Source organism: Aulonocara stuartgranti, assembly GCF_965226115.1.
Source record: "Aulonocara stuartgranti genome assembly, chromosome: 11".
Classification (NCBI taxonomy): domain Eukaryota; kingdom Metazoa; phylum Chordata; class Actinopteri; order Cichliformes; family Cichlidae; genus Aulonocara; species Aulonocara stuartgranti.
In genome coordinates, this window is record NC_138947.1 from 12,369,845 (window position 1) to 12,383,272 (window position 13,428).

The 13,428-nt window shown below is 42.4% G+C and overlaps 1 protein-coding gene across 5 annotated transcripts; it reads left to right on the plus strand.

Annotated features, from left to right (window-relative positions):
• Window positions 1-691: 691 nt before the first annotated feature.
• Window positions 692-12,608, plus strand: znf687a (zinc finger protein 687a). Of its 5 annotated transcripts, none has more exons than XM_082550760.1 (11): window positions 697-980; window positions 3,212-5,160; window positions 6,643-6,898; window positions 6,989-7,152; window positions 7,264-7,448; window positions 7,556-7,732; window positions 7,821-7,983; window positions 8,090-8,314; window positions 9,076-9,188; window positions 10,577-10,679; window positions 10,759-12,608. In XM_082550760.1, the coding sequence occupies exons 2-11, from the start codon at window positions 3,217-3,219 to the stop codon at window positions 11,389-11,391; spliced, it is 3,963 nt and encodes a 1,320-aa protein (XP_082406886.1). In that variant the 5' UTR covers window positions 697-980; window positions 3,212-3,216; the 3' UTR covers window positions 11,392-12,608. The 5 variants fall into 5 exon arrangements, with proteins under 5 accessions (XP_082406882.1, XP_082406886.1, XP_082406883.1 ...); XM_082550757.1 differs by having other exon boundaries at window positions 707-766; window positions 902-980; window positions 6,643-7,152; XM_082550756.1 differs by having other exon boundaries at window positions 692-980; window positions 6,643-7,152.
• The last annotated feature ends 820 nt before the right edge of the window (window positions 12,609-13,428 follow it).

The window sequence follows — 13,428 nt, forward strand, 5'->3', positions numbered from 1 at the left end:
AAAAAATGTTGGCCTGATACTTGCATACACTTCCATTTAAGAATATAATTGAAATATTTATTTATTTATTGTACAACTTATTAGTACAGGTTGGATTCCCTTTTGCAGGAAACATTCCTCAGAGATTTTGGTCCATATCAAAATGATCACACAATTGCTGCAGACTTGTAAGCTTCACATCCATGATATCAATTTCGCATCGGGGCATTGCCCTGCTGGAAGCAGTCGTCAGAATGGAAATGTTGGGGTCATAAAGAAAATATCCAGCTCATCAGACCAGGCAACGTTTTTGAATCTGTGCTTCAATTTTAGTGAACCTGTATGAATTGAAGCCTCAGTTTTTTGCTCTTAGCGAACAGGAGTGGCGCCCAGTGTTGCTGCTGTTGCCCATCTGCTTTAAGCTTTGGCATGTTCTGTCTTTAGAGGTACTCTTCTACATATCTTAGTTCTAAGGATTGATCATTTCTGGTGTTGTTGCTTTCCTACAATCCCAAAGAAGTCTGGGCACTCTGACATCAACAAGACATTTTCACTCAGAACAGCGGCCCACTGTGAACCCTATGATTGTGCGGTAAATCTTAGTAGGTCAGCAGTTTCTGAAATAACATTACATTTCTTCCCCAACCTAATGGTGGGGTCGAACTCCAGCGGGTCGTCTTGAACCTGTCTACGTGCCTACATGCATTTAGCCGCTGCCATATGATTGGCTGATTCGATATTTACGATAACAATTACCTGAACAAGCACCTAATGGACTGATGATACTGTATGTTAAAATGCTGTGAATCACATCATAGTGTGTAAATAAGACGAAGTCGATAACCGAATTATTTTTTAGTTGTTTTCTTTTGTGGGAGATAACAGAGGGCACTTTCTGACGTCTGCGTTTTATTTGGTCCAGTAGCTCACCGTCGCATTTGATGACGCAAACACGTATGACACCAAGTGCAAAGTGAGGAACCAACTTCGCTAACTTGCAGGTAACATAATTAAATTACAGTTCTCGTGTCCTCTTTAATGCTAGCACACTTAACACGCAGCGGATAAGATGGGTTAGAGCCCGCATACCCGAGTGCTGCACTGCTCCAGTTATTTGGACTGCTTAAGGAGAGTTGGTGTGTTTTCATTAGGAAGGCCAGCTAGCAGGTAACTGCTAAAGTAGCTAGCTGTTAGCAGTAGCACACACTTGTTGCAAAACGACTGTGAAGTTTGACTTGATGGTGTGAGAATTGTGCAGTAGTTTCCGTGTTTTTCTTTTTTAAATGTGCTGTTCTGCACCGGTAGAGTCTCTCCTCTTGGAGTTTTTCTTTGACTAACCCCTTTTCACGCCAACTGTTTTAGTCAGCGTAAACCTGCAAGCTGTTGTGGACAAAACAGAAGTTTGCATGTTTAAAGCAAGTAGAAATGGTATCCCAAATCTTTGACCTAAAGTTTAACGCTGTTTTGGATTTAATTGCTTTATACTTTTGAGATTCTGAAGTGAATACGTACAGTCAAACCATGCATTCATATAAATGTGTAATTTGGACTTGGTGATATTGAGATATGTGAAGTACAGGTAAGTGTTTATACGCTTTTTATTGTCTAGAAGAGCAGATAATTCATTCATTAAAATTGCAATCAAACTTTGGTCAATACTTTAAGCGCATACACTTCGACCACTTCATTAGGTACATCCGTTCTACTGCTCTTTTATGCAAATAGCCATCTAGCCTCTCACGTGACAGCACTCAGCACATAGAGGCACGCGGACATGTTCAGTACGACCTGCTGAAATTCAAACTGAGCATCAGAATGAATTGATTTAATAAGTGACCTAGCATGTAGCGTGGTTGATGGTGTTAGACAGCATGCTCTGAGTATTTTAGATGATCTGACTTGCTAGGATTTTTCCGCGCAAAAGTTAAACACATTTGGACAGTGAAGGAATGTCAGGGTTCTTGCTCAGAAAAAGGATCAACATGCTCTGAAGTCAGAGCACAAAAACCTTTTTTGTAACAAAATATCGATTTCTGCTGTCCCTGTATCGATACATTATTAGCAAACAAAATATCACGATACTACACAGAACCATTTTTCCCCCCACCCCTAGAATGTATGCGGAAGAGCATCTCTGAGTGCACAACAAACTGAACCTTGAAGCAGGTAGGCTACAGCAGCAGAAGACCACTCTGAGTGCTGCTCTGTCGGCTAAGAAAAGGAAACTGAGGCTAAAATCGACCACCAAAAATGGACAACACATTAGAAAAATGCTGTCTGCGTCAATATTTAGTTGGTTAGGTCAGAATTTGAGCTAAACAACATGAAAGCATGGATCCATCCTGTCCTGTATCAGCAATTCAAGCTACTGGTAGTGGTTTAACGTTATGGGGGATATTTTCTTTATGCCCATCTGTTGGTGGCTGCCTCCAGTAGGACAACCACTCAGATCATCTCAAACTGGTTATTGAGCAGGATGGGGAGTTCACTGTGCTCAAGTGACCTCCACAGCCAATCTCAATCTAATAAAGCAACTTTGGGATGTGGTGGAACAGGAGATTCAAATCATGGATGTGCAGCTGACGAATCTGCAGCAACTGTGCAGATTTCTTTTATTTTATTTTTTTACTTTACTGGGAGTAACTGGTGAAACGAATATCACATATGGGATTTTTCTGGTGGCAGTACATTTGGTGGTTGAGATTTAAAAACAATAAAAATTCCAGAGAGTATTACACATAATCTGTAGCTTTTACATGGACATTATACAACCAACACAAAGACCTTAGAGGCATCGAAGCACTGCCAACAACCAATTTCCTGTTTTTCTCCCTTTTTGGTAAAGAATTCTGCGTAAAATGTTCAAAAAGGGTACAGAAAAACAAAGAAACCTTCAGTATTAAAAAAAACAAACAAGCTGTATTATTTTTTTTCAGCTGAATGCTACGTTTAAATGCTTTAAACTTTCATTTTACCAGAATTAAAGTTACAGTTTAATGTGGATTAGGGGTATATGTGGAATCTAACAAACACTTAGGGATTCTCTTCTGATTAGTAAATATAGAACATGTAGTTTATTAGAATTTTATAAGGAGCAGCTTTATCAGTGTATATTAATATATATTCATCTTCATAAATGTGTAACCTTTGTAGTTTATCTGTGTCAGCTTGTCCTGACTAAATTAATCAGTTGTTCCAACTCATTTGTTGCTTTAATTGGTTTTTCTTGCAGTGGCAATGGGGGATATGAAGACCCCCGACTTTGATGATTTGCTGGCAGCGTTTGACATTCCTGACATTGACGCCAAAGAGGCCATTCAGTCCAGTCCAGACGAGGAACGGGATGAGGCCCGGACTAACGTTCATGGGAGAGAGAGTGGATCTCCTTCAAGGTTTGCCGACCCTCCTGCCCCTCAAAGCGAGCCTCCTGTGGTCAGTGTTATTGTTAAGAACACAGTGCGGTCAGAGTCTTTTGAAGAGGAAGAGAAGTCTGCCAGGGATAAAACAGACAATCCTTCAAGCAGTGCCTTAGCCTCTCCTGTGCACGTTAAGTTGGATGACATCACTTCACAGCTTTGTCCCAGACTCCCCTCCGAGTCTGCTTTGGAGGGTGAGACGACTAATGGCTTTGAGGAATCTCCCTCCAGCCGGCAGGGACAGTCTAGCACAGAAGCATGGCACCAGGCTTCACCTCTGAGGTCCACACTGAGTGAAAGTGACAGTGAAACCGATAAAAGGCCTGAGCCTGGATCTTCCCAGCATGCGGTTGATGTTATGAACAGTTTAAGGCCCCTTCTCCACCTCAAGTCGCCAACCGCTGGTGTTCCCACCCCATTATCTCCTCCTTCCCCAGCCTCTGTCAGTGATCACCTTTCTCCTCACTCCCCTCAGCAGGATGAAACTTGTCTCAGAGATAATACACTATCATCACCGTCACTACAAAATGACAGCATGGAAACCGGAATCAAGCATGTTATGCACACAGATGAAGATGACTCAGAACCAGAGCTGGTGATCCAGGAGAGCCCAGAATCTGTAATGGCCCCACCTCCTAAGTTTAAATACAGAGCAAAATTACCACCTACTTTTCTTGGGTCTCCTGAAACGAGGCCTTCTGATCCTCCTAAGCTCACTTTTTCCAGAAAACCAAAACCCCAACACGAGGAGGATGGGCTGCCTACCACACCAAGCTCTCCACCCTCACCTCAAAGTTCCCAGGACCGCCTCCCACATGTTAGCACCAGCTCTTCATCAGTCCAAGAGGAGAAATACCCAGAACATGTGATTGATGAGAGGGAGTCGCCTGAGAGCCCACCACCCAGTGAGACAGGGTTTTTACTCCAAAATAGAAGCAGCAGCCCTGATCCCGGCTCAACAACAGCTCTAACTGCAAACCATGACGAATTCCACCATCAGGAGGAGCACATGGAGAGTGAGGACTGTCAGCAAGACAAGCCGGGTAACAGTGAAGGAATGGGTGAAAAGGTGGATGGGGAAAATTTAGACACGGAGAAGTGTGATGCTGACACTGAGGATGCTGCAAGCGCCACAGAGACGGTTTCACCTCCACTGCGACCACTCAAAGTTAAAATCAAAATGCCCACAGGCAGCATCACAAGGACTGTCACTGGTGTGGCGCCTAAAAGAAGCGGAAGAGCCACCAGTAAGGGTGTGACTGCTCCAAAACCATCACCACAGCGTCATAACACAAGAGCCAAAAGGGAGTTACCGCAAGAAAGTCAGCTGACTGCAGTGGAGATGCTGCAGGATGCTTGCGCTGCCACACTAGAAGGTGCGAGTACAGTTAGAGAGAAAACCCCCGCTGACGCCAGGCCTAAAGTTTCCCCCACAGCAGTGAACATCACAAAAACTGCAGCTCTGCCCTCTATTACTACCTCCTCCTCCAGAGTCAGTGCGAGTACAGGCAACCTGCGCACCCTGGGCCAAAAAACTCTCAACAGTGGGGTGACACTACCTGCTTCTTTACCTCTGCTGCCCCCTCAAAGCAGCAGCAGGCCAGCATCTATAGTCAACAGCACTGGGGCCATCATATCAAAGAGCCAGACCAACTTAGTGGAAGCCTTCAACAAAATCCTGAATAACAAGAACCTGCTGCCCAGTTATAAACCAAATCTGAGCGCCCCTCTTCCTGCAGCGTGGGGCATTTCTCTACCTGCGCAGGTAAGCTCTCTTAGAAATTAAAGAATTAGTTGGTCAGCAGCTAAATGAAGCATTTGATATTTTTGTAAATCATTCGAGGTCAATAAGCTAAGTCTAAAAGCGGAACTCAGTTCTGCACAGTATTAATTTGATCTCTTTTATAAATGGTAAATGGCCTGTATTTATATAGCGCTTTTACTAGTCCCTAAGGACCCCAAAGCGCTTTACATATCCAGTCATCCACCCATTCTCACACACATTCACACACTGGTGATGGCAAGCTACATTGTAGCCACAGCCACCCTGGGGCGCACTGACAGAGGCGAGGCTGCCGGACACTGGCGCCACCGGGCGCTAAACAGCTACTGGTAAGAGTAGATGTTACAATTAAGCAATGAAAGTGTCAAAAAAGTGGAAATTCAACATTCCCAGAAACAACTGAAGGTTTTTGAAATTTTGCAAAAACATGAACATTTTATTCACAAAGTAGTAATGCTGTTTGCTTGTAGTTGAATCACTACATCTGCAGTTTTTCAGCTTCTTTTTCTTATTCAAGCCCAAAACAGATTAGATTTTTCTCATTGAAGTGCATTAAAGTCAGATTAAATGTCTGAGGTGGAAATGCAAACAACAACAGAGAGGTGATTGTCATTGATAGAGGATCTGGAGTTAAATGTCGTCACTGACTGTTCACATATGAGAGTAGATCTTCTGAGGATGTGGAAAGTTCTTCTCCGTGAGGGAAGACTAAAAATCCAGCAGGGACATTGACCTAGAGTGCTCTGCCAGCAGTTAATCAGAAGTGTAGCAAACTCTTATTCAGTGGTTTTACCCTGAAGAAGTTACCAACTTTAGTTACTAATAAGCAACATGGTTAATTTTTGTCACTCACTTACACAACACCACCTGGTGTATAACATGGTGAGAGAATACCAGTTTCACTTCTTTACAGTTTTGTCAGAATTCAAAAAGCTGGTCTTGAATGTTCCCTAGATGTGTAAAGCTTGATGCTTGTGACGTCTGGTTTCAATACAAAAACAAGGCAGCTAAATGCTAAAGTTCAGGCTTGAAAACAAGACTTCACAAAGCAACGGGTGACATCACAGTGACTATATCCATCATTTATATACAGTCTATAGCGCTAAGCAATTAGATTAAATTAAGAAAATCATGATTGTTTCACCGTTCAATCACAGACTGCTAATCAAGGGTTGAAAGTAGTTCTTTTAGTCATGTTATGTAAAGAGGCACGTTATCAGGTTAACACGGCTGAAAATGAAGATAAGCTTGATTAAAGCAGGAATCCTGACATTAGGAGCGTGTTTATATATAAAAAAAAAAAAAAGGACAGAAAATGTGGGCAGTATATCTCGCAATGGATTATTTTTCATACTCTGACATGTAATGCAAAGTGAGTATTTTTTCATTAGAACAAAGCTGTAGCATTGTTTAATATTATAGCTCTATGTCAGTTTGAGAAAGAGGATGTTTGATCCCCTGCAGGGTTACCGGTGTCTGGAGTGCGGTGACGCCTTTGCCCTGGAGCAGAGTTTAGCACAGCACTATGACCGGCGCTCGCTCAGAATCGAGGTGACCTGCAATCACTGCGCCAAACGGCTGGCCTTCTTCAACAAGTGTAGCTTGCTGTTACACGCCAGAGAGCACAAGGACAGAGGCCTGATCATGCAGTGTTCACACTTGGTCATGAAACCAGTGCCTGTGGATCAGATGATCAGCCAGCAGGAACCAACAGCAGCTGGTATGGGAATGTTTTTGTCTCCACTCCACTGTTTTGATTTTTGGATGTGCTTTAACTGCCTCTTCCATCCTTTCAACACCATGCTTTTAGGCCAGAACAACCCAAAGGCAGCACCCCAGGCACATCAAGCAGTAGCTAAGAAAGCAGAAGCAGTGCAGTACACAGGCAACAAATGTCCTGAGTGTCAGGCTCAGTTCTGCAGCAAAGAAGAGGTAGCCGAACATTTCCAGGAAATCAAGCCAGCACAGAGCACCGTAAGTCTCCATCGTGTATGGAAGAGGGTCAAGTAATTGAATTTAAATTTCTTTGACTTGCTAAATGGACTCAAACTTAATTCTTTCCTTTTTGGCTTCTCCTGTTTCCAGTCGTGCTCCGAGTGCTCGCCTCCCATGCTGCTACCCAACAGCTGCAGTGCAGCAGCTCATCAGCGCATCCATCAAGGCTCCTCTCCACATGTGTGTCCAGAGTGTGGGGGCACAGCCAAGCAGGCACAGTTCAGAACACATGTGGACGAGACCTGCTTGCACTTTTCCCGCCGTATTGGCTACAGGTGTGACGTCTCCCCATGTGATTGGTTTATTAAACCACTGCTACACCAGTCATGATTCCACTCTGCTGATTTTTTATTTATTTATTTTTAACTTTTCTCTTCTCCAGATGTTCTAGCTGCCTGGTGGTGTTTGGAGGTCTGAACTCAGTGAAGTCTCACATCCAGCAGGCTCACTGCGACATGTTCCATAAGTGTCCCAGCTGCCCCATGGCTTTCAAATCTGCTCCCAGCATTCAGAACCACATCACTGCCCAGCATCCGGGGCTCCCTGAAGGACAGCCAATGTATGTGCAGCACACAGAGTCTGAGTGTTCACGCTCGGATTTATTGCATCACTTTCTGTTTCTTTACCCCGAATTTCTTCCTTCACAGGCTGATCTATAAGTGTGTCATGTGTGACACAGTGTTTACCCACAAACCCCTGTTGCATGCCCACTTTGACACTCATTTAACCAATCAAAAGGTCCACGTGTTTAAATGCCCCGCGTGCACAAAGCTGTTTTCTCAGAGGAACTCACTGCTGGACCATTTCAAGGTATAACTGTTATAGTTGAGGTAGTGCTAAAATCTCGTCCTCTACTTACTCATTTTTTAAAAAAAAAAAACTTTTTAAAATCAAACTTTATTCTTGTTTCCATCAGACCCACAAGACTCCCAAATCAAAAGGAGAGCTACCTTTGCTTCCAGGTGGTGCTTCTCTGAAATTAGAGAGCTCTGATGGAGATGAATGGATGCGTAAAGACAAAGAAGAGAAGGTGAAGCCAGAAAAGATGAAGACCCCTTCAGGGTGGAGGTGTTCATCTTGTAACACGCGCTACACGGACCGGGAGGACTATATTACCCATATGGGTGAATTGCACGGCAAGGTTTGGAAGCCTCAAAAATCACAGCACCGTGTGCTGATAAATATGCAGATGAGTTCATTTATAATCACATCTGAAATGGTTACAGATTCAACATCAGTTAAGCATTTATAAGTTGTTGTTAGCTTTGTGGTGCAGTGGTTACCGCTGTTGCCTCACAGCAGGAAGGTTGTGGCTTGAAAGCTGCTGGGGGACTGAGGGTGTGGGTGCTATGCTTTCCTCCAGCAGTCCAAAGATATGTATGTTAGGTTAATCTAAACTGGCCATAAGTGTGAACATGAGAGTGTCTGTACCCCTAATTTGTTTATCCACACTCCTGGATACAAAGTACTGATTCATACATGAGCACATTATTTTGACAGTTTTTGGTTTTACATATGCACTTGATTGACATAATAAAACCTTTCAGCTTTTCATGTATTTTCAAACTGGGTTTTTGGAGACCTTGAACCTTTCTGTGTTGACTGTCACATCTATTTTATCTATAGCACATTTAAACAATAGAAGCTGATCCAGAGGTTTTTCACAGTTCATTTTTTTGGAAAGGAAGAAAAAAACATGATTAACACAGTTCAGTGGGATACATACTGAACCAGCGTTGACATTAATACGATCGATATGTGAATCGATCAGCACGCCTCTGTGCATGGCCATTACTCATTTATTTAAAACATTTCTGCATTCTCTCTGTTTCTGCACCCCTGGCTGTGAATCACTGGTTTAAAATGTCTGATTTAATCAAATCCTTTAATTTTTTTGTGTAGATTTTGAAGAAGTTTCCCTGCAACAAATGTGAGAGCTCCTTCACAACCACCTCCAGTCTGAGGCGTCACATCAGAGATAAGCACAAAGCCATGAACCGCAGCTTTCGCTGCCAGTGAGTAACTTCCCCACCCAACCTCTACTTCCAGGGAATTTTTTCTTTTCTGTTAAATGCACATTATAGGAATGGAAAACCCCGCTGTTCAGTACCAGTGAATCCTATGCATTTCTGGTTATTTTTGGACCACAGCTTTTGAATTTATTAGTGAAAGAATAACAATCATCACCTCAGTATAAGGAATAATAATCACAACCTCAAAATAAGGACTCACAGATATCAGAAAATTTGTTTGCCATAGCCTTCCTATTTTGTTTGTACTTGCTCTGCATGTTAGACTGGGAACAACCAACAACTTTTACCCCACAACGTTTTTTTTTTTTGTTTGTTTTTTTTGTGGGGCGATCGTGGCTCAAGAGTTGGGCGTTCGCCTTGTAATCGGAAGGTTGCCGGTTCGAGCCCCGGCTTGGACAGTCTCGGTCGTTGTGTCCTTGGGCAAGACACTTCACCCGTTGCCTACTGGTGGTGATCAGAGGGCCCGGTGGCGCCAGTGTCCGGCAGCCTCGCCTCTGTCAGTGCACCCCAGGGTGGCTGTGGCTACAATGTAGCTTGCCATCACCAGTGTGTGAATGTGTGTGTGAATGGGTGGATGACTGGATATGTAAAGCTATACAAATACAGGCCATTTACCATTTACCTTTTTTTTTGAAGGATTAACTAGCATTTTATTGATTTCTATTGTGGTGCACATCAAACACACCCCCACTAGCTGGTAACAGTGTTGGTTATGTTGTAGGCTTTATAAAGATTCACCATAGCCATTACTCCCTAATGTGGGATTTATATACTTATATAATGTCCACTGTAGGTTCATCCTAACTGTAAACTCTACACTGCTTAATGTTTAATTTATGGTACCGCAGTTGTGCCCATTAGTGTACGTATTTGCAAAGGCAAGTGTGCTTCCCCGCAGACTCCCAAATTCCCAACTGCATCCTGCTTGATGTGAATAAGGCTGACTTGTTGAAGTAGGCTGCAATGGGGAAGGAAGCAGGTGAACAGCAGAGTTCACCAGGAATTGGATAAGCATGAACAGACTCATTTTAAATAATGTTGCCATTGTACTTTTTCCAGATGTTGAATCTAAAGGTGGTATGTGTATGAAGCAATGTGAGACTTCACTGATTTCATGTGGTGACACAAAAATTGTTGAGCAGAAGGTTTAATTGTTCCACAATTATGAAAGCTTACAAGCCTGTAAGCTTTCATGTTTTGGGCACCTCATATACTTTTGTCAGACCCTGGTCCCCAGTGCAAGTTTTGGGAAGCTCGTTGTAAACTCCTGAATACTAACTTTAAAAACTCTTAAATGTATGAAGTCATAACAGAGGACAGTTATGAATGTAATTTGGTGTGTGTGTGTGTGTGTGCGTGTGCACGCGCAGGTTTTGCACTGAAGGTAAGAAAACCTTCAGCAGCAGAACGATGTTGGAGAGGCACCTTCAGCTGAGGCACAGCACAGAAACTGCAAGCCAGAAAACCACAATGGTAAGCCAGCAGTAATCCGATCACACAAGAAGTCAAACAGTAAGTATTTTTTACTAAAGTTTGTATCTTGACATCTCAGAGTGGTGAAGATGAAGCTGACAGTTCATCGGAACAGGACAGCAGTTTGGGGGCTCGCAAGAGACGGAGAGGAGCCGTGAAGGTGGAGCAGAATGAAGAGTCCACAGACAGAGTTAGTCCGGGGAAGAAGCTACGGTCCTCTTCCTCCTCAGCTCTCGCTCCGTCCTCTCTTCCCGAGTCTGGGTTTCGGTGTGCCGTCTGCGGCTTCACCTCAGAGGAGAAGGTGGCGTTCCTGGAGCACATCAGCCAGCACAGGCGCGGAGGCATGGACGACGGTGGCCTGCAGTGTCTCCAGTGTGGCGCCTGCTTCGCATCCACCTTCTCACTGTCACGCCATCGCTTCATCACCCACAAAGTGAGAGATGTGGTCAATGACAACCAACAAGCACCCAGTGTGCACCTGTCACCCTCCGTTGGAAATAGTAGGCACCACGAGGAAAAGAGTTCTCTGAATGGCTCTGCACCAGCATCACCCTCCACTCAGCCCTCCACAGGAGAGGGGAAAGAGGAGGAGGGAGCACTGGCCTGTAAGGTGTGTGGTAAACACTTTGACAAGGTCACAGATCTGAATACACACTTCAGAACTCACGGTATGGCTTTTATCAATGCGAGGAACGCAGGAAAAACGATCTGAGATGGCAAACATGAATATGTCATGATTAAGAGTACTCACAAGTGCCTTTCTGTTACCGAGTACCGGTTAAAGTGCGAGTTCTGCTCTGATTTTACCAAAGACTACCAATATAGTCTGAAAACGTGAAATGTTCAGATGCGATTCTCATTGTTCCAGACGAGCTTTTGTGACACTCAGGATCTGATGCTGTGCTTCTGTGTTTAGTTAATGTAATGAAATTAGAGTTTAGTCTGTTTCCCTCACAATCATGTGCCTGCAGAGGCCGGTGAACACTGTTCTAACCGTGCTGTGATAACGATGGCCGTTGAATGAATATGCTCTTTTTTTTTTCCTATTTTTTTTTTAAAGCAAACTGTTGCAGTGATTTTGATGCGTTTCTTTGAATTTATTGCCAGTCATTTTTCAAAGCATGCTGTCTCTTTCAGTTCATTCCCAGCTTAAACTGCAGCCGCTGGCTTCTCTACATTTTAGTTTCAATTTACAGATACTTAAATTTCGCTTTTCTTGACTATTTTCACTGACTATTTCTGCACTGAGCTGAAATGGAAAAGTACACGTTTGTACTTTTAGAAGATTCCCCCTGAATTTTGCTTTGAGTCACACTGCTGAAAGTTTTTCATTAGCTTTCGCTTAACTTTGCAATATATGCTTGCATATAGTGGAATCATGGTGGTGTCATCCCTGAATGAAAGCAGCAATAATTAAGGCCACCAATACTTTACTGCATATGTGCAATAAAGCATTGGTGCTTTGGGATTAGTTTTGAGAAAAAAAAAAACTTAACTTAAAATAATGTACACTTAAAGGCCACATATTACCGTTATTGATATTATCCTTGAAGTCTTTACACATTTAGATGCTGAAATAAATGCGGACCAAAAATTTCTGGAAATTTTTCTAAGAACTTTTGACTATGCTTTGGAAAATGTTAAGCAATAATCTGACTCGCAGACACACTATTTGTAGGGGTGCAACTTTCTGATGCATTGAAATCAACGTTTAATTCCTTATAAATTGAATGTATTTATATCAGATTGAGTAATTTATTCAGTGAGCAAGAGGTGGAAAGTGAAATTGTTTTTTGTTTTTTGGTATGCGGGCCATATGTTTACCTAAATCTTGCTTTATGGAATTACTGTAAATGGAAGATTGTTATATATGCATTTTGTCTAAAGTCCTTGGAACGGCTAAAAGATTAAAACTATTGTTCCCCATAACCGACTACACGTTCTCTCGTGGTTCTTTCACCTATAGGTGTCAACGTAGCTTCCTCATCAGTTCAGAGAAACTGCAAAATCGGCATGTTTAACACAAGTATTCTAAAAAAATCTGAAAGGAGGAATAAGTGCCAGTTTGATCGAGACGCCTGGTTATCTTGTTTAGAGGATGTTTATTCAGTACAGATGTAATGCAGATTTATTAATTTGGTAGCTCAACAAATGTTGCACCACCTCAGGTTTTGTCACTACTGAAGAATACTCCCAATAAATTTAATCCTACCTTAATCAAATAGAGTTCACAGCTGAGGTTTGTAGGGTGGATTTATGAACTTTCATGTATTAAAACCATAAACCATAGATGGATGTTTGTATTTTCTGTCCTGATGTTTTGGTTGGATTTCATTTTTGTTTTGTTTTGTTTTTAAAGGAGCTGCTATACTTTTTCAGCTGATCACTCTCTTGTTGAGGCTGGCAGCTCACAAAGATCAAACACTTGCTTTTAACTGCAGACTATTTTGCATATTTACATTTGCAAAGGTATTTTTATTTCTAAAACATGGGTATTTTTTTGTTTTAGGTTTTTCTTTTTTTTTCTTTTTTTCCATTTTCTCGAAAAAATACAAATAACTGAATTTAATTGGTTTTGGAAAGGTTGAAGCCAAGATGTTCAGCCATAAAACAAAATTGTCTTCAAATTAGAAAGGCTGAATGAACGTCTACATGTGGGTGATTTCATAATGTGATCCTCAGTTGTAACTTTGCATTAACGTTCAGACAGGCTGCAAGTTCTGAGCTATTTCTCACCACCATCCATGAA

Bases quoted from the DNA above. Each gene is read 5' to 3' on its own strand.
- znf687a (XM_082550756.1), top strand. From the start codon at position 3,217: ATGGGGGATATGAAGACCCCCGACTTTGATGATTTGCTGGCAGCGTTT. The intron at 7,449-7,555 runs GTGTGACGTCTC...TCTCTTCTCCAG, and splicing joins TCCCGCCGTATTGGCTACAG to ATGTTCTAGCTGCCTGGTGG. The intron at 9,189-10,576 runs GTGAGTAACTTC...GTGCACGCGCAG, and splicing joins AACCGCAGCTTTCGCTGCCA to GTTTTGCACTGAAGGTAAGA.